We start from the raw sequence: 21,266 nt of genomic DNA on the forward strand, positions 1-21,266 counted from the left end.
ATCTATTACATTTCTGAAAACATTTTGGCTGAAGACTGGTGAATCATAACCGCTGACAGCCCTCCCGCAGCCCATATGGGGCAATGTTGATGAAATAACAATGAAGAAAAAATACATTCATTTTATTGAATTATGGGGACAGGAGTGAAATTAATACACAAAAATTATTTACATTGTCCCAATAGTGTAAGACACCCTTGAGCCCTGTGTTCCACCCTCTCTCCATCTCCACACCCTCTGCCTCCTTTCCCAATGCAACTTCCACCGTCTACCCCTCCTGGATTATGAGCTTAGCCCTGGCATCTACCCTTCCTAACAACTCTAACCCCATCTTCCTGCCCCCTCCTCAGGGCTCCCTCTCCTCCCCCTCCCTTCTCCTAAGCGGGTTTCCCCTCCTACTCCCCCTCCCTCTCTTGTGCTCCCCTTCAGTGTCTCTGTACTCCCTCCTGCCTTGTCTTCCCTCTTCATCTCCTTCCGCAACAGCCTCTTAGTGTACCCGCTGACACCCCTACTCTCTTCATCCCGCCGCCTCCCCTACTGCTCCTTGCTCTCCCCTCCTCTTCCATCCTCTCCGACCTCTCCCTCAGCAGGTCCCACATGGCAGTTTTATACTTCACCGTGTGTGCTCCAAGTGGGTTTTAAGTGTGTTGTTATGGAGTGTTTTTAATACTGTGGCCGACTTTGAGCCTGTGCATGTGCATTCAGTGTCTTCTTTGTGTTTTAAGTCTCACCAACTGTGTTTTTTAACTTTATGATGAATGTCTCCCTGTCAGTGTATTTTTACCTCCGTTATCTCCCCTTACTCTGTTTTATGTTCCCCTTTCATATCGCCCTATATATGTAGCATTTTATTCTTGTTTTAGTTACCATGTCACTCGGCTGAAGAGCGGCGGATTGTGCCGCTGACAGCCCTCCCCTACCCATATGGGGCAGGGGAATGAAATCACGATAAAGAAAAGGAAAAAAAACCTCCACAGTGAGTCAGTCAGTCAGTCGAAGGCAGTTGGTCAGCCAAGGCAGTCTGTCAGTCTCGGCGAGTCGGCCAGTTGGTCAGCCGGGTCAGAGTGGGGCAGTCAGTGTTGGTCTGTCGTCCGGAGTGCTAGTATGTGTTAGGCCGCCAGTCTGCTCGAGTTTGTTCAGACAACGGGCATTGGCGGTTGGATCGATCGGTTGGTCGGTCGCGCACTGAGACACAATATGACTTGTCTGCCTGGAGCGTTGGCGGATGTGAGGTCGCCACTTGTCCAGTGGCTGCGCCGTATAGCGAGGCGTAGTGGCTTCGCGGCCAACACGATAGCAACAGGAGTCAACCCACGACATCGGTCTGGCCGGGGCGAGCTGCGACGCCGTGAGACGGGAGATTGGCGTGCCTTCAAAAATGTCAAATGTCTCTGAGCACTATGGGACTCAACTGCTGTGGTCATAAGTCCCCTAGAACTTAGAACTACTTAAACGTAACTAACCTAAGGACAGCACACAACACCCAGCCATCACGAGGCAGAGAAAATCCCTGACCCCGCCGGGAATCGAACCCGGGAACCCGGGCGTGGGAAGCGAGAACGCTACCGCACGACCACGAGATGCGGGCAGTGGGGCGTGCCTTCCTGCGTCCGTTGAAGCGGCTGGCAGCGGACGCTTCGGGAGAGTGTTTTGGGGGTGCTGCGCCAGGTCTTTGCCAGAAATCGCAGTTATTAGAAGTTAAGTGATTAGTGATATGTTGTTTCAGTTACTTGTTAAATTCTACTTGTGTTCTTGGTCAGTCTCTCGTCCCCAGCATGCTCGTCTGTATCTCGTCCGCATTTGTTAGCGGTGTCTGTCTGTCTGTCTGTGGTACGTTTGTCGGATTCGGTGTTAACGAATTTATTGCTTAAAGGACGAATTCTTGAAATATGCTTTTATGTTGCATATCATCTTGTGAGGTGGTATATGTGTAATGTAGACCATGTTGTACATTTTATGTAAGTCTGCATTTTATGGGTTTTATTTAGTCATTTTTATAAAGTTGCCACCCTTCCACCGCAAGAGTCCTTTTAAAATCAAATTGCACTTTTCGTGGCAAATAATTTGAGTGTTGTACCATTTCCATCCCTCTTACAGGGTGCATAGTTTACATTTTGTGCGAGTTGTTAAAAATTTTTGTTTAAAGTAATCTGGTGTGTTGCAGATTTGCACCCATGTACTCTTTCAGAGGTTGTTGTAAGCAGTCGTGACTACGGCCATGTTGAAAGGGAGCAGGCAACCATCTCAGCTCGAAGGGTCCTACCGTTAATATTGTTCTTTGCCTCTAAATAAAACTGTAACTTGATATTTCGAGGGTGCTTTTCTGCTTATAATTTTAAATCTGTTTTGAAAAAGCTTTTAGGAATAAATTCACATTTGTGAAAAGTAATTTTCCATCAGTTACTTCCTGGCAACTACTTCCACGCTCACCTAGTGTGATTAAATGTGTCAATGTTTTTACGAATCGCCAGTAAATAAAGTAAATTCACGGTTCAACACTGGTGAAGGGTGCTTGATTGGTGATCGAAACGTAGGTTAGTATTTTACATTGTGACATGGTCCAAGATCCATAAGAATAGAACTGAGTATGATACCGGTCTCAAGTGCGTGCGAACACACGCATGTTTACTGTTTCTACATCTACATTCTACATTTATACTCCGCAAGCCACTCAACGGTGTGTGGCGGAGGGCACTTTACGTGCCACTGTCATTACCTCCCTTTCCTGTTCCAGTCGCGTATGGTTCGCGGGAAGAACGACTGTCTGAAAGCCTCCGTGCGCGCTCGAATCTCTCTAATTTTACATTCGTGATCTCCTCGGGAGGTATAAATAGGGGGAAGCAATATATTCGATACCTCATCCAGAAATGCACCCTCTCGAAACCTGGCGAGCAAGCTACACCGCGATGCAGAGCGCCTCTCTTGCAGAGTCTGCCACTTGAGTTCATTAAACATCTCCGTAACGCTATCACGGTTACCAAATAACCCTGTAACGAAACGCACCGCAATTCTTTGCATCTTCTTTATCTCCTCCGTCAACCCGACCTGGTACGGTTCCCACACTGATGAGCAATACTCAAGTATAGGTCGAACGAGTGTTTTGTAAGCCACCTCCTTTGTTGATAGACTACGTTTTCTAAGCACTCTCCCAATGAATCTCAACCTGGTACCCGCCTTTCCAACAATTAATTTTATATGATCATTCCACTTCAAATCGTTCCGCACGCATACTCCCAGATATTTTACAGAAGTAACTGCTACCAGTGTTTGTTCCGCTATCATATAATCATACAATAAAGGATCCTTCTTTCTATGTATTCGCAATACATTACATTTGTCTATGTTAAGGGTCAGTTGCCACTCCCTGCACCAAGTGCCTATCCGCTGCAGATCTTCCTGCATTTCGCTACAATTTTCTAATGCTGCAACTTCTCTGTATACTACAGCATCATCCGCGAAAAGCCGCATGGAACTTCCGACACTATCTACCAGGTCATTTATATATATTGTGAAAAGCAATGGTCCCATAACACTCCCCTGTGGCACGCCAGAGGTTACTTTAACGTCTGTAGACGTCTCTCCATTGATAACAACATGCTGTGTTCTGTTTGCTAAAAACTCTTCAATCCAGCCACACAGCTGGTCTGATATTCCGTAGGCTCTTACTTTGTTTATCAGGCGACAGTGCGGATCTGTATCGAACGCCTTCCGGAAGTCAAGAAAAGTAGCATATACCTGGGAGCCTGTATCTAATATTTTCTGGGTCTCATGAACAAATAAAGCGAGTTGGGTCTCACACGATCGCTGTTTCCGGAATCCATGTTGATTCCTACATAGTAGATTCTGGGTTTCCAAAAACGACATGATACTCGAGCAAAAAACATGTTCTAAAATTCTACAACCGATCGACGTCAGAGATATAGGTCTATAGTTTTGCGCATCTGCTCGACGACCCTTCTTGAAGACTGGGACTATCTGTGCTCTTTTCCAATCATTTGGAACCCTCTGTTCCTCTAGAGACTTGCGGTACACGGCTGTTAGAAGGGGGGCAAGTTCTTTCGCGTACTCTGTGTAGAATCGAATTGATATCCCGTCAGGTCAGTGGACTTTCCTCTATTGAGTGATTCCAGTTGCTTTTCTATTCCTTGGACACTTATTTCGATGTCAGCCATTTTTTCGTTTGTCCGAGGATTTAGAGAACGAACTGCAGTGCGGTCTTCCTCTGTAAAACAGCTTTGGAAAAAGGTGTTTAGTATTTCAGCTTTACGCGTGTCATCCTCTGTTTCAATGCCATCATCATCCCGTAGTGTCTAGATATGCTGTTTCGAGCCACTTACTGATTTAACGTAAGACCAGAACTTCCTAGGATTTTCTGTCAAGTCGGCACATAGAATTTTACTTTCGAATTCACTGAACGCTTCACGCATAGCCCTCCTTACGCTAACTTTGACATCGTTTAGCTTCTGTTTGTCTGAGAGGTTTTGGCTGCGTTTAAACTTGGAGTGGAGCTCTCTTTGCTTTCGCAGTAGTTTCCTAACTTTGTTGTTGTACCACGGTGGGTTTTTCCCGTTCCTCACAGTTTTACTCGGCACGTACCTGTCTAAAACGCATTTTACGATTGCCTTGAACTTTTTCCATAAACACTCAACATTGTTAGTGTCGGAACAGAAATTTTCGTTTTGATCTGTTAGGTAGTCTGAAATATGCCTCCTATTACTCTTGCTAAACAGATAAACCTTCCTCCCTTTTTTTATATTCCTATTAACTTCCATATTCAGGGATGCTGCAACGGCCTTATGATCACTGATTCCCTGTTCTGTACATACAGAGTCGAAAAGTTCGGGTCTGTTTGTTATCAGTAGGTCCAAGATGTTATCTCCACGAGTCGGTTCTCTGTTTAATTGCTCGAGGTAATTTTCGGATAGTGGACTCAGTTTAATGTCACTCGATGCTCTGTCCCTACCACCCGTCCTAAACTTCTGAGTGTCCCAGTCTATATCTGGTAAATTGAAATCTCCACCTAAGACTATAACATGCTGAGAAAATTTATGTGAAATGTATTCCAAATTTTCTCCCAGTTGTTCTGCCACTAATGCTGCTGAGTCGGGAGGTCGGTAAAAGGAGCCAATTATTAACCTAGTTTGGTTGTTGAGTGTAACCTCCACCCATAATAATTCACAGGAACTATCCACTTCTACTCACTACAGGATAAACTACTACTAACAGCGACGAACACTCCACCACCGGTTGCATGCAATCTATCCTTTCTAAACACCGTTTGTACCTTTGTAAAAATTTCGGCAGAATTTATCTCTGGCTTAAGCCAGCTTTCTGTACCTATAACGATTTCAGCTTCGGTGCTTTCTATCAGCGCTTGAAGTTCTGGTACTTTACCAACGCAACTTAGACAGTTGACAATTACAATACCGATTGCTGCTTGGTCCCCGCATGTCCTGACTTTGCCCCGCACCCGTTGAGGCTGTTGCCCTTTCTGTACTTGCCCAAGGCCATCTAACCTAAAAAACCGCCCAGCCCACGCCACACAACCCCTGCTACCCGTGTAGCCGCTTGTTGCGTGTAGTGGACTCCTGACCTATCCAGCGGAACCCGAAACCCCACCACCCTATGGTGCAAGTCGAGGAATCTGCAGCCCACACGGTCGCAGAACCGTCTCAGCCTCTGATTCAGACCCTCCATTAGGCTCTGTACCAAAGGTCCACAGTCAGTCCTGTCGACGATGCTGCAGATGGTGAGCTCTGCTTTCATCCCGCTAGCGAGACTGGCAGTCTTCACCAAATCAGATAGCCGCCGGAAGCCAGAGAGGATTTCCTCCGATCCATAGCGACACACATCATTGGTGCCGAAATGAGCGACCCCCTGCAGATGGGTGCACCCTGTACCCTTCATGGCATCCCGTAGGATCCTTTCCACATCTGGAATGACTCCCCCCGGTATGCACACGGAGTGCACATTGGTTTTCTTCCCCTCTCTTGCTGCCATTTCCCTAAGGGGCCCCATTACGCGCCTGACGTTGGAGCTCCCAACTACCAGTAAGCCCACCCTCTGCGACTGCCCGGATCTTGCAGACTGAGGGGCAACCTTTGGAACAGGACAAGCAGCCATGTCAGGCCGAAGATCAGTATCAGCCTGAGACAGAGCCTGAAACCGGTTCGTCAGACAAACTGGAGAGGCTTTCCGTTCAGCCCTCCGGAATGTCTTTCGCCCCCTGCCACACCATGAGACGACCTCCCACTCTACCACAGGTGAGGGATCAGCCTCAATGTGGGCAGTATCCCGGGCAACCACAGTCGTAGTCCGATCAGGGGATGCGTGGGACGAGCTGGCCGTCTCCGACAAACCCCCATCTGGACCCCCACAGTGAAGCCCATTGGCAACAGCCTCAAGCTGTGTGACCGAAGCCAACACTGCCTGAAGCTGGGAGCGAAGGGATGCCAACTCAGCCTGCATCCGAACACAGCAGTTGCAGTCCCTATCCATGCTAAAAACTGTTTTGCAAAGAACGTCTGAACTAATCTACAGAGAGCGCAAACAAATCGACAAAATTTAAACGGTTATTAAAATACAAGATTGCCTAGTAAATGCAGTAATGCTGCTACTTGCGCACAGCTGACACTGCTCGTCGGCGGAAGGAGACTACGCGAATTTACACTATTCAGGTACTAAAACGCGATGCTACACTCTCAAATACTATAATACGCCCGAAATTTATGAATTAAACAACGCAAGTACCAAAAACACGCAAAGAAATTAAGAATTAAACTATGTAACAAATGAGTGAGCTAGGAGTATACGACTTGCTGCTGCAGCTGCTTATCCAACGGCGGCAGGGAGCACTCTTGGGGGGTTGTACAAAAATGAACAGAGCGAGAAATGCATGCTTGAACATAAATGCAGGCGCTGGCCAAGTCTTCCCTTTGAACTGTTGTATTTGACCACCTATCCAATGTCCTCAGTACGTTGCAAATGTCAGTCGTGATCAGAACATTGGTCTGTGTAGTTCTGAGTGAATTATGTCGAAGGTAAGAGAAATGTGACCATGGTAGACTAAATATTTTGTGTTTCAAGAGGGAGTGTTTCGGAGTTTTACACTACATACAAGGAAATAGAAAACACCAACCATTAAGTCACAACAATGACTAAAATATTTGTTTACTGATCCTAACAGACGGTCATTGAAGAGAATTGTGACAAAAACAGTATGATTACAGCTGCAAAAGTCACTCCAGGACTGAATGTCGCATTCACGAACCCTGTCAGTAAAACAACAGCACGGAGGGAGATCCATAAGCTGGATTGCAGGACAAAATGTAATTCCAAAACCACACATCAGTGATGATAAGATGAAAGCATGGCCCTGGAGTCATAACACCAGTATTACGAAGCAATGGGAGAAAATCATTTGAATGAGTCTCGTTGCACATTGTTTCAATATATTTTCAAGTCCACATGCCAAGAGTAAACCATGAGGTGAGTTCGGTGATTATTTGCGCAGCCACTTCATGGTATTCCGTATACCCCATGGGTGTTTTGAAAGGTCGCAATACTGCCGAGTATTATGTGACTATTTGGGGCGATCAGGTATAACGTATGGTACAACATTTGTTTCTCGATGGAGATGTTGTCTCCCAAGACGTGTGGCCCCTTGGTCACACAGCTCGGATCGTCCATGGCTGGTTTTTTGAGAATGAGGATGAACTGTCGTATCTATCCTGGTCACCTTACTTATGATATCTCACTATTATTGGGCGTTTGTGGTCCTGTTCGGAGAGAAGGGTCCATGAGAGTTTCCACTCCATAATCGTAACCTGAACTTGTCATTATTTTGCAGGAAGTATTGTATGAGATAACCTTGAGGACCAAGCAGTACCTGTACTTACCCATTCTGCGACGACATGAAGCAGTTTTGAATGACAACGGTTTTCCTGAACCGTGTTAAACATGGTAATGGGTTGTCTCTAGTTGTTTTTTTTGTGTGTGTGTTTCCACCCCATGCATGTTTCCATGATTCTCAAAAGTTGAAACTGTTGAGCAAACGAAGTTAAGCTATCAGTGATAAATCGGTTGCGATCCATATGTCATTCTTTCAAGTTTACTTTTTTCCTAATGTCTCTGCACCTGCGAAGTCCTTCCATAACTCCGCTACAAAATTTTGGTAGTATTAGTACATTCTTTTCTTCGTGAATACGGACGCTTTAATAACTTATAAGCACTGTGCTTCGTTTAAATTAGAATGGCAGCTAATCTCTTTCCCTGTTAATCATTCAACACCAGACTTCGGCGAACTTCAATTGCAACGCAATACGTCCTTCACAGTAAGATCTGAAAGACTGTATAGAACTAGCAGTTTCCAGTGACGCAAACCGTTCACTCTATGCACCGATATACATCGTAATCAAGTGTTCCTTTAAAAGGTTAAGTACTTTGCGGCGATAAGCACGACTGCTATATAAAGACAGGCACACATAATTACCTAGCAGCACCAGCATTTCAGAAGCAAAATGAAGTGCATCACAGTGCTTTTTGTGAGCACGATAGTGCTTTCTTGTTTTTCACCATGCTTCATTAACGTAAGTTTCTTTGTTTCACATAGTGTTATCGTTTTTGGAACTCATTTAATGGTACTATATAATATGTTGACTATGCTAGTGTAGTACCAACTAAATGATAATTGTCATATTGACGCCTCAATAGCGAATTGTTTGCACATGTGGAACGTGAGGTAAAAATAGAATGTAACAGCGATCGAAGGTGGTAGCCGGAATCAAACAATTGAGGGACAATACGCGGTACATAAACTGACAAATATTATGCTTAACTTCCTCAATCGCGGAACTTCCCAAAATTAACATTAAGCAGTCGAATGCTTCATTGTGTTTACGTTTGATATCACCAATTCCACTTCCGCTTCAGTGATTAGTGTCGTGTTGATAACGACAGTAGCCACAGGCGGCCCCGTACATCCTACTGACAACTACAGAGAACTGAATAATTCTTAGAAATATGACCAGAAGTATACCGCTGAAATGACGCCTTAAATCATTGGTTGACTCAGGTGTAAGCCTGGTGTCCTTTTACCAGAGCCAGTCGATGCAGCAGGAGACCCAGAGGGAACGTTAGCTTTCTGCTGTCTGGATTGTGCCCAGTTATCAAATAGCAGAAAATTGTACCCGTGGTCTAGGGGTAGCGTCTTTGATTCATAATCAAAACGTCTTCGGTCCCGGGTTCGATCCCCGCCACTGCCTAAATTTAGATAAATAATCAGCATTGCCGGCCGAAGACTTCCGGCATAAGAAGTCAGCCTCATTCTGCCAACGGCCTTGTCAAAGAGGGCGGAGGAGCGGATAGAGGTTCAGGGCACTCTCTTGTCCTAGGGGTGGGAAATTGCCCCTAAAGGCGGAAGAATCAGCAATGATCAACGACATGAGGATGCAGAAGGCAATGGAAACCACTGCGTTAAAGACACGTAACGTGTATCCACAGGACATGTGGCCTGTAATTGAAGAAGTGTCATGATGATCTCTACATTCGCAAAAGATTACGGAATAGTCCCCCATTCGGATCTCCGGGAGGGGACTGCCAAGGGGGAGGTTACCATGAGAAAAAGATTGAATAATCAACGAAAGGATAACGTTCTACGAGTCGGGGCGTGGAATGTCAGAAGCTTGAACGTGGTAGGGAAACTAGAAAATCTGAAAAGGGAAATGCAAAGGCTCAATCTAGATATAGTAGGGGTCAGTGAAGTGAAGTGGAAGGAAGACAAGGATTACTGGTCAGATGAGTATCGGGTAATATCAACAGCAGCAGAAAATGGTATAACAGGTGTAGGATTCGTTATGAATAGGAAGGTAGGGCAGAGGGTGTGTTACTGTGAACAGTTCAGTGACCGGGTTGTTCTAATCAGAATCGACAGCAGACCAACACCGACAACGATAGTTCAGGTATACATGCCGACGTCGCAAGCTGAAGATGAACAGATAGAGAAAGTGTATGAGGATATTGAAAGGGTAATGCAGTATGTAAAGGGGGACGAAAATCTAATAGTCATGGGCGACTGGAATGCAGTTGTAGGGGAAGGAGTAGAAGAAAAGGTTACAGGAGAATATGGGCTTGGGACAAGGAATGAAAGAGGAGAAAGACTAATTGAGTTCTGTAACAAGTTTCAGATAGTAATAGCGAATACCCTGTTTAAGAGTCATAAGAGGAGGAGGTATACTTGCAAAAGGCCAGGAGATACGGGAAGATTTCAATTAGATTACATCATGGTCAGACAGAGATTCCGAAATCAGATACTGGATTGTAAGGCGTACCCAGGAGCAGATATAGACTCAGATCATAATATAGTAGTGATGAAGAGTAGGCTGAAGTTCAAGACATTAGCCAGGAAGAATCAATACGCAAGGAAGTGGGATACGGAAGTACTAAGGAATGACGAGATACGTTTGAAGTTCTCTAACGCTGTAGATACAGCAATAAGGAATAGCGCAGTAGGCAGTACAGTTGAAGAGGAATGGACATCTCTAAAAAGGGCCATCACAGAAGTTGGGAAGGAAAACATAGGTACAAAGAAGGTAGCTGCGAAGAAACCATGGGTAACAGAAGAAATACTTCAGTTGACTGATGAAAGGAGCAAGTACAAACATGTTCCGGGAAAATCAGGAATACAGAAATAAAAGTCGCTGAGGAATGAAATAAATAGGAAGTGCAGCGAAGCTAAGACGAAATGGCTGCAGGAAAAATGTGAAGACATCGAAAAAGATATGATTGTCGGAAGGACAGACTCAGCATACAGGAAAGTCAAAACAACCTTTGGTGACATTAAAAGCAACGGTGGTAACATTAAGAGTGCAACGAGAATTCCACTGTTAAATGCAGAGGAGAGAGCAGATAGGTGGAAAGAATACATTGAAAGCCTCTATAAGGGTGAAGATTTGTCTGATGTGATAGAAGAAGAAACAGGAGTGGATTTAGAAGAGATAGGGGATCCAGTATTAGAATCGGAATTTAAAAGAGCTTTGGAGGACTTACGGTCAAATAAGGCAGAAGGGATAGATAACATTCCATCATAATTTCTAAAATCATTGGGGGAAGTGGCAACAAAACGACTATACACGTTGGTGTGTAGAATATATGAGTCTGGCGATATACCATCTGACTTTCGGAAAAGCATCATCCACACAATTCCGAAGACGGCAAGAGCTGACAAGTGCGAGAATTATCGCACAATCAGCTTAACAGCTCATGCATCGAAGCTGCTTACAAGAATAATATACAGAAGAATGGAAAAGAAAATTGAGAATGCGCTAGGTGACGATCAGTTTGGCTTTAGGAAAAGTAAAGGAACGAGAGAGGCAATTCTGATGTTACGGCTAATAATGGAAGCAAGGCTAAAGAAAAATCAAGACACTTTCATAGGATTTGTCGACCTGGAAAAAGCGTTCGACAATATAAAATGGTGCAAGCTGTTCGAGATTCTGAAAAAAGTAGGGGTAAGCTATAGGGAGAGACGGATCATATACAATATGTACAGCAACCAAGAGGGAATAATAAGAGTGGACGATCAAGAACGAAGTGCTCGTATTAAGAAGGGTGTAAGACAAGGCTGTAGCCTTTCGCCCCTACTCTTCAATCTGTACATCGAGGAAGCAATGATGGAAATAAAAGAAAGGTTCAGGAGTGGAATTAAAATACAAGGTGAAAGGATATCAATGATACGATTCGCTGATGACATTGCTATCCTGCGTGAAAGTGAAGAAGAATTAAATGATCTGCTGAACGGAATGAACAGTCTAATGAGTACACAGTATGGTTTGAGAGTAAATCGGAGAAAGACGAAGGTAATGAGAAGTAGTAGAAATGAGGACAGCGAGAAACTTAACATCAGGATTGATGGTCACGAAGTCAATGAAGTTAAGGAATTGTGCTACCTAGGCAGTAAAATAACCAATGACGGACGGAGCAAGGAGGACATCAAAAGCAGACTCGCTATGGCAAAAAAGGCATTTCTGGCCAAGAGAAGTCTACTAATATCAAATACCGGCCTTAATCTGAGGAAGAAATTTCTGAGGATGTACGCCTGGAGTACAGCATTGCATGGTAGTGAAACATGGACTGTGGGAAAACCGGAACAGAAGAGAATCGAAGCATTTGAGATGTGGCGCTATAGACGAATGTTGAAAATTAGGTGGACTGATAAGGTAAGGAATGAGGAGGTTCTACGTAGAATCGGAGAGGAAAGGAATATGTGGAAAACACTGATAAGGAGAAGGGACAGGATGATAGGACATCTGCTAAGACATAAGGGAATGACTTCCATGGTACTAGAGGGAGCTACAGAGGGCAAAAACTGTAGAGGAAGACAGAGATTGGAATACGTCAAGCAAATAATTGAGTACGTAGGTTGCAAGTGCTACTCTGAGATGAAGAGGTTAGCACAGGAAAGGAATTCGTGGCGGGCCGCATCAAACCAGTCAGTAGACTGATGACAAAAAAAAAATTAAATATTGGTGAAGGGTCCTGCTTCATTGCTCAACACAAAAAATCACGTGCTTGGGCGGTACTTCTGCATTTTTACGGACGCTGATAGGAACGACAAGAGAGTAAAAGGAGAATCCAGCGCCCACAAAATAGCCACAAGATGACGGGGGCGCTGCGTCGTCACGCAACTGACGAATCATCAACAGTGTCACTCAACTTTACTACATAAGGCACTGTGGAGAGATGTGTTAAACAGTTCACCATTTACGTACGCAAACTGGTCATTAGGACGTGTGTACCCCTGTCTGTCTCTCTTCGACAGTACGTTCTGACACCGAAAGTTTCATCTACCACGTTGATTCATACTAGGTTGCTTCCGACCGAAAGTAACAGCTACACTCACTTGTTGGGTATAAGATACGTAAGGAAGAAGCAAGGGTAGAGCCAGAACATTAAAACTGGTTGCAAACCAATATACTGAATATTATCCTCAAATGGAAAACTGACAAACCCAATGACTGTAGTGACACCAATTACCATTAGCACCGGACTTCATACTGCTGTAGTTGAAGCACTTGACCCTCATGCCTGAGGAGTTCTGTTCAGATCATTGTCTAAGCATTTCCACTGGCGTTTCACGAGGTCACTTTAAATAATTTCGAGTGTTTTCCGGCATGGAACCTTATCCAGTTTGGCTTGAAGTCTTTTTCCAGAAATCATACAATGTACGAGGCGTTAAATCATACCCTTCGTCCCTGTACAGCCGTTAGATATTCAGATGGGATATATATGAGTTTGAAAAGTCAGTGCGAAAGTTACGGCATAACTCATTGTGAAATAGCAATAGATGATGAAACAAGAAAAATGAATACATGTAAATTATTGTCAGTAGTTTCGTGGCAGTGTCCATAATTTCAGATTACACATCGTTCTGTACATCAACAGTCAAGCAGTGTCATTTCACTAAACCGCTTATGTTGCAACACGGCACAGGAGCTATTCATCACGAGAAAGACAATATCAAGTGAAAGGGAAAACGTTTTATCATGAAAACACGTCAGCTACATCTGCTGTGTCTGTGTATTGCTTTACTCTTTATACAGGGTGCAAATTTAAACAGTAACTGTTTACACCGTACACAGTGGTATAGGGGAAGTAGAGGTGAACAGTTAGATGTAAGACACTTCTCGCCTACCAACCTCAAACTAACGTAAAACAACCACCTAATGTATAGCGCTTGCGCGTCACGAGACATTTTTAATATTCTCTGGCCCTCTTACGTAATTGCTTAGTCGTGCATTTACAAAATATAAAACTGACGTTCATATAAATGTTATCTGACAATTTTGTGAATGTTAACAGCGTAATCGTTTTATTTCTCTGGTCTTACTACTGCGAGGGTACTGTTGCTGTAGGAGTTAAATATAGTTCGAATTGGAAACAAAATTAGTTTTTGCGTAAGTTATTAAAAATCTTTTTCTTTCACTTCCCTCACAGAAAATGTTATCTTACCAATGATAAAGAAAGTCGGTGGCATACGAGGGTGAGGGGCGTGACATAGGTGACTTACGTATGCCAATTTCAGGTTGTTCTACAGATCGTTACGCAATAAGTGTGCTATATCAAATTCTTCGTCTCGACTTTCTCTGCATCCCTGTGGTACACTGTAAACAACTATCGCTTACAACATTTATAGATAAGGGTTCAATACAATGTCGAGGATGAAGTTTTAAGAGAAGGTTGACAATCTCGGATGGGAGAAGGATGGGAAACGAACTTCGCCGGGATATCTCCTAGTGATCCTTCCTTGCATTTCCCCCTCGGCGATTTTGGGAAAAATATAGACTGACTGACAGACGAGTCCCTTGTCTCATCACAAGATGACGTCACTCTGTTAAATACCAGTGTTCAGACTCTTTACACCACAAGATATTCACATTTAATCATCTGCTAAAAAGTACTTCATTTTACAACATTTAGAATGCTAGTTAAGAGTATAATTTCTTTTGAAAACTTCTAAATTCTAATAAATGAAGTGTCTAAAGCAGAAAGTTTCCATGCAGGCACAGGAATACGTGACAGTCAGTATACAAGAAGGAGACGTCCGAGGTCAAGTGGAGAGCACGCGCACTAATAAGACGATGTACAGCTTCAGAGGCATCGCGTATGCAGAACCTCCAGTCGGCGACCTCAGATTCCAGGCAAGTCATTAAGCTGCTATGCGTGTATGTTGTCTTCTTGTCTCGTATAGTGGTGTTAACTGATGTTTCTTGATACCTGAATCAGAATACAAGACATATGTTTTAGTGGTGTTTTTAGAGACCAACTATTTATTTTCGATGTATTTGTTACTAACTGTTCGCGACGCGCGTCACTATGGCTCGGTCTGGATAAATGGAAAACAAGGAAAAAAGAAAGTACTCGTTTCTAACGTGTTTGGGGGATTGGAAACACGTCCTGATCTCCTTGTCTCCCCTGTCTGCGTCCATCTCCTCCTTCCCATTTCTTTGTCTATCTCTTCCTCCTTCGCTCTCTCTGTGTTCATCACCTCCTCCCCCTTTTCTATGTTCATTTTCTCCTCCCAACCCATTCTTTATATATTTTATACACATTTATGTATTATACGTATATTAACAATATGTAGCTTATGTTCATCCGAATGTCCATTGGGTAAAAATTTGAAGTAAATCGGTCAAAAACTTTTACAAATTTTTGGTTTAAACGTTTCCCCTTTACATAGTACTTTTTTTATTTATATATTACATTTATTAGGGTGTATGGAAACACGCACATGTGTCAAAATTCGGAAGCAACTGGTGCAGAAACTTTTGGAGATTTAGGGTGCTGAATAAACGAACATGAGGTTTTCGCTAACAACGTACCCCATTGTTATATATATGGCGCTTCAGCAGATATATCAAAACACGCTCGATTTAGAATGCGACATTGTGTCAATCTTATAGGTTCTCCTCTCCATTCACTCCGTATGCACACACACACACACACACACACACACAAAATCTCTTAGCAGACTGAGATGCAGCAACAACTCCCAAATCACACGATAGCTGTCGCTACCGTACATCCAGTTTACATCAGTTACACAATTCATCACTCGTGTAATACAAGAGGTACTCAAGACAGCTTCTGTAAGAGACAATAACACTTTATGCAGATATGAAGAGATGTGGGAACACAAAACAAAAATGTGATAGGCAATTGTGGATCAGGGTTCACATCCGGCGAGCGAAACATGTTGGTCTACAGTTGCTCAAAAAGTTACAGGTAGACAATTTTATCAAATTCACGATGTCGCAGGAACGATGACGGTCAGCAGAACTTGTATTTAGCATTCGCGCTCTACGTATCACACTTGTTTATTTGGCGTACAGAAAAAATGTAAATGTAAGCTCAGAGAGAAATATAAAAATATATAAAACAGCAACAAAATGAGAATGCGTAAACTGCACCAACGTACAGACGCGTCGCCATATCCACCAATCTGCTATCCTTACGTAATACTCGTGCGTTCGAACAACAACAAATATCTCAGGGATATTGACAGGTTTGTTGGGTGTTATTGATCATCATATGACATATAATAAACACGAACAGCAAAATCCTTGTAATAACTATACCTATACCCTCTCGTAGTTATTTAAGCTGAGCACCAGTGCTTAAGAAATATCACACACTTGTTACTTAAGAGGCAAGTGTGCTCAGAGTAAGAAAATGTTCCAGTTAAGAAATTGTTACCAATTAAGAAATTGTGACGTAATGTAAAATGTTACCCTACTTTGCAATTACATCAAAGTTTAGCTAATGACGTTAATATTCGTGGGAATGGCTATAGTTCGGATGATACATTCGAGTTTCTTAGAACATCTGTTTTCATGCTACCTTGTGTGACGTTATAGTAGACTTTTGTTGAAAATGTCTTACTGATCAGCCGACCTTTGTACGGGTTCACATTTCCAATTAGTTCCTTCTGATGTCGAAAGTACGTACTATAACTGTGTTTTAGCATAGTCTGTACTGCCGGCCGAAGTGGCCGTGCGGTTAAAGGCGCTGCAGTCTGGAACCGCAAGACCGCTACGGTCGCAGGTTCGAATCCTGCCTCGGGCATGGATGTTTGTGATGTCCTTAGGTTAGTTAGGTTTAACTAGTTCTAAGTTTTAGGGGACTAATGACCTCAGCAGTTGAGTCCCATATTGCTCAGAACCATTAGCATAGTCTGTACTATTGTTTTGTTGCCAGTTTCATCCGTAGGGTCGACCGGGGTAGCCGCGTGGTCTAACCGTCTTGCCACGGTTCGAGCGGCTTCCGCCTCCGGAGGTTCGAGTCGTTCCTCAGGCGTGGGTGTATGTGTTGTACTTAGCGTAAGTTAGTTTAAGGTAGATTAAGTAGGATGTAAGCCTAGGGACCAGTGACCTAAGTGGTTTGGTCCCATAAGAACTTACCACAAATTTCCAAAACTTTTCGATTCGTAGAGATTGCACAAAATGTGGTATTTTGTATATTTTCATCATTATACATTCACAGAGAATTCGCAGTTTCCCCTCTATCCTACAGATGAATCTAAGTCATTATTTGTTGTACCCTTAACGTAATTAATTTTAATTTTTGCGAATTAATTTTGTTAGCATGAACTGATTCCGATATGTATGATAACTTAGAAGCAATTAGTGGTACGCAGAACAGCGGCGTTGTATCGACAGGAGATTATAGTGACCTGGTTTTATTATTTTAGAAACGTAGCACACATCAAAATCATTTTTTCCTTTTTTTATTTTAATCAACAGTTGCGACCGAATTAGGCCACTTCCAATACTAAAGTACACCAGAAGGTTGTAGTTTTATTCAAAACATACTTGAAGTAAATCGATAACCTTTTGTATGGCATCGTCTGGAATACATTGTGTACTGAAATACTGTATCAACTTTTCACAGCCGCCTGTAAGAAAGGCAGCCTGGACAGGAGTTCGAGATGCTCTGGAGTTCGGATCAGCCTGCACCCAGGCTACGTATGGTTCAGAGGACTGCTTATACCTCAACGTGTTCACACCGGCAGTACGTATCTCGAGTAAAATAAGCTTTAACTCAAAGTAATTTTAAGAAATGCGTTTAATTGTATTCCTTACGCTTGGATCGACAAACATCAAAACTAAATTAACCTACAACGAACTTTTGAATCCGTGACACGTGGAATCGCTGCTGTAACGAGTTGCGAAGGTGCACCGTCAGACTATCAAGGAGGTGATCGTAATGGTTTGGTTCATCACTGTAAATTTTATTGCAAAAGGCAAGAATAGGTAACTGTGCTCACATCTTTATCAAACTGACTACACAGTTTTTTTTTAGTTTCCTTATTCATTTTTTGCCCTTTTCTACACGTGGAACAATGCAAGTCACCACTGACCATCTAGACCAGGAGCTCCCAAACGTTTCCTCTGACGGAGCACTGAGAATCCTGCTGCTTTGATGCATCATCTTAGTTATTTTGAAGGTCAGCAAAATTTTTTAAAATGAGAGAACTTTTTTATTCACTGATTAATTCAATTTTAAATGATACCTAATGATACAGAAATCATAATGAAACTAAAAAAAAAAAAACAAGTAACATCGTCAAAATGTCGAAAAAGAACACCATATTATTAACAAATTTTATCGGAGTCCTTATTCTCTTCCGCCAGAACACTGGTGTTTTGTGGAACACAGTTTGGGAAAAACCTGATATTGACTCATTATGTGCAGGATAACTTAATTTTGTTGAGTAGTTTTTTGGCTATAGATATGAAATAGTTATATGTACTAAAGTTGTATAGTGACATTTAAATCGCCGCGCGGGGTAGCCGAGCGGTCTAGGGCGCTGCAGTCATGGACTGTGCGGCTGGTCCCGGCGGAGGCTTGAGTCCTCCCTCGGGCGTGGGTGTGTGTGTGTTTGTCCTTAGGATAATTTAAGTTAAGTAGTGTGTAAGCTTAGGGACTGATGACCTTAGCAGTTAAGTCCCATCAGATTTGTCACACTTTTTTTTACATTTAAATCCAATTTATTAGACTATGTGTTTGAACTATGTGTTGACATTTTCTCTTTTTCTTTTTGTATTTCATATGCAGTCTGCCTATGTATATATCTGGAGATTTTAAAAGACTGTTAATTTGAAATTCGGCAGTATGCGGAAAAACTATTTAAATGTTACACAGCCTTAGTGGACATACGATTTCCTTTACTTATTACATAACGATGGTACGTTCCTGCAGTTTGATGTTGAACAAGGCCTAGAACTTGATAGAATCATGAATAAAGATTTTTTATTATATTTACCATTACTGTCGTATTAAATATTTGTCCAGTCTCTAAAGTATTATTCGCAATGTCTATACAGATGCCAACGCAAGGTGATGCACTTAAAGCTGTCATGGTTTGGATTCACGGAGGATGTTTCACCGCGGGAAAAGCTAATTTGTATAAGCCCCATTACTTTGTGGACAACGATGTTGTGTTTGTTAGTATGAATTACCGTCTCGGACTACTAGGTAATGTACGCTAGGAAATGCGCTTTTATTATATGTTACGATTTATTTCGTTGTGTTTTCTGTCTATTGTTTCGTGAGTATACTACTGTACGCTGAATCGATTACTGTGGTCACGCAACACATGTTAATACTGGCATTTCAGTATCATCTTCAGGGAAAATGCAGATTCTTAAAGGAAGTTCTCAACGAAATTCTTCCGGAAGTAATGCACACATAGTGACTCCTTCCGCACTTGAAAGACAACAATGCAGAATATTGTATTAATGCCATCAAATACTACAAGAGTAATTACGTTACGATGTGAAAAAGAGATAGTTTGGTTAGAGTACTTTAATGACCAAGTGAAATAAAGTTTTTTTTTTATTTAAAGGTACAGATGGAATGGTTAGGGTAGAAATAATTGTAAACTGACAGAAGGTAATGAAAGGGGATCCTATACGAATTATAAGTCTCATTCCTTCGAAATACGTTATCCTGATGTCATTGTTCAACTTGCAGCTATTTCTAAAGGAATTGTAATGTTTGCAACCTTACTTGGACGCCCAATGAATTCATTGTACATGCTCTGTCTAGGTTTCCTCAGCACCGGAGATGAAGTCGTCCCTGGAAACATGGCCCTCAAGGATCAAGTGGAGGCCCTGAGGTGGGTGCAGAGAAATGTAGCTGCGTTTGGCGGAGATCCAGAGAGAGTGACTATCTTTGGACAAAGCGCTGGAGGAGCTTCTATTCATTACCATGTCTTGTCTCCACTTAGTAAAGGTAAATTACTTAGCGTTAAATTTTAAGCACCTTATGAACCTACTTCATAGAGTTTAGACTCGAATTTCTCAATTCATACCATTTTCTGCGGGTAAAACGCGTTGCGACTCCAAGTAAAAGAGTATAAATTCGCTAAGGTGCATAATTTAACATAATTTAAAAAAATTTCAACTTTATAGCGACATTTACTCTCATGAATTAAAAATAAAGGCTGTTAAACATTCTGGTGTAATCAGAAATCACTTGTACCGATATCGGTGTTATAATTACAAAATCTTGTTTCAGCATACAACCTTCGAAATTAAAGTAAAACATAAAGAAAACTGAGTGCCTTTTAGTCTCCTTAAATGCTCAAAATGCGACCAGTTATTAACAGTGGCAGTGGAATTTCCACTAAAGCAGAGATACTAAAAACCGTTTTGCGAAATTCTTTCGCCGAATATGAAGAAATAAATATAAAGAATTCGAATCAAGAACTGCTGCGACTTATAAATAGATATCTATGATTTAGTGAAACAGCTTAAATTACTTAATAAAGGCAAGGCCTTGTATACGACCTGATACAATAGCTCCGCACTTTGCAGTCATATGCAATTGCTCACTCGGCGAAAGATTCGAAACTAAAGACTGGAAACTTCCACTGGTCACAGCAGTACTCAAGAAAGGATGTAGGAGTAATCCGCTGAATTACAGACCTATATCACTAATGTCGGTTTGTAGTAGGATTTTGGAACATGTACTGTGTTCGATCATCATGAATTATCTAGAAGATACCTAGTCAACACTGACTGAGAAAATATCGTTTCTGTGAAACTCAACTATCTCTTTATTCGCACGAGGCTATGAGTGATATCGACAGGAGATGTCAAATTGATTCAATACTTCTAGATTTCCAGAAGACTTCTGAACCGTTCCTCTGAAACGGCTTCTGATCAGATTGCATGCCTGTGGTCTGTCGTCTCAGTTGTGCGACTGGATTCGTGATTTCCTGTCACAAAGATCACAGCTCGTAGTAACTCATGGAAAGTAATCTACATAAACGATTTAGGAGACAAACTGAGCAGCTCTCTTTGACTGGTTGCAGCTGATGCTGTCGTTTACCATCTAGTAAAGTCGTCAGAAGGCCAAAACCAAGTTCAAAATTAATTATGAAATTAGATATCTCTATGATGTGAAAAGTGGCAGTTGACTCTAAAATGTAAAAACTGTCAGATCATCCACATGAGTATTAAAGGAATCCGTTAAACTTCGGTTACACGATAAATCACACAAATCTGAAGGCGTTGATTTAACTAAATATCTAAGGTTTACAGTTGCCAGCAACTTAAATTAGAACAATCATATAGATAGTGTAGGAAAAGCGAACCAAAGACAATGATTTATTGCAGAATACTTAGGAGATCCAACAAGTCTACTAAAGAGCCTACGTTTGTCCGTCCTCTTCTGTAATATTGCTGCGTGATGTGGGACCTGTA

General features: G+C 42.3%; 1 protein-coding gene across 1 annotated transcript in view; it reads left to right on the forward strand.

Moving 5' to 3' along the window:
* Positions 1 to 8,513: 8,513 nt before the first annotated feature.
* LOC124596356 (esterase FE4-like) overlaps positions 8,514 to 21,266 on the forward strand; it is a 45,806-nt gene continuing 33,053 nt past the window's right edge. Inside the window, exons 1-5 of the mRNA XM_047135464.1 lie at positions 8,514 to 8,588; positions 14,559 to 14,696; positions 17,446 to 17,565; positions 18,882 to 19,032; positions 19,606 to 19,791. Of these exons, the coding sequence (XP_046991420.1) occupies positions 8,520 to 8,588; positions 14,559 to 14,696; positions 17,446 to 17,565; positions 18,882 to 19,032; positions 19,606 to 19,791 (664 nt within the window). The 5' untranslated portion in view covers positions 8,514 to 8,519. The remainder of the gene's footprint in view (positions 8,589 to 14,558; positions 14,697 to 17,445; positions 17,566 to 18,881; positions 19,033 to 19,605; positions 19,792 to 21,266) is intronic.

This window comes from Schistocerca americana, chromosome 2, assembly GCF_021461395.2.
Source record: "Schistocerca americana isolate TAMUIC-IGC-003095 chromosome 2, iqSchAmer2.1, whole genome shotgun sequence".
Classification (NCBI taxonomy): Eukaryota; Metazoa; Arthropoda; class Insecta; order Orthoptera; family Acrididae; genus Schistocerca; species Schistocerca americana.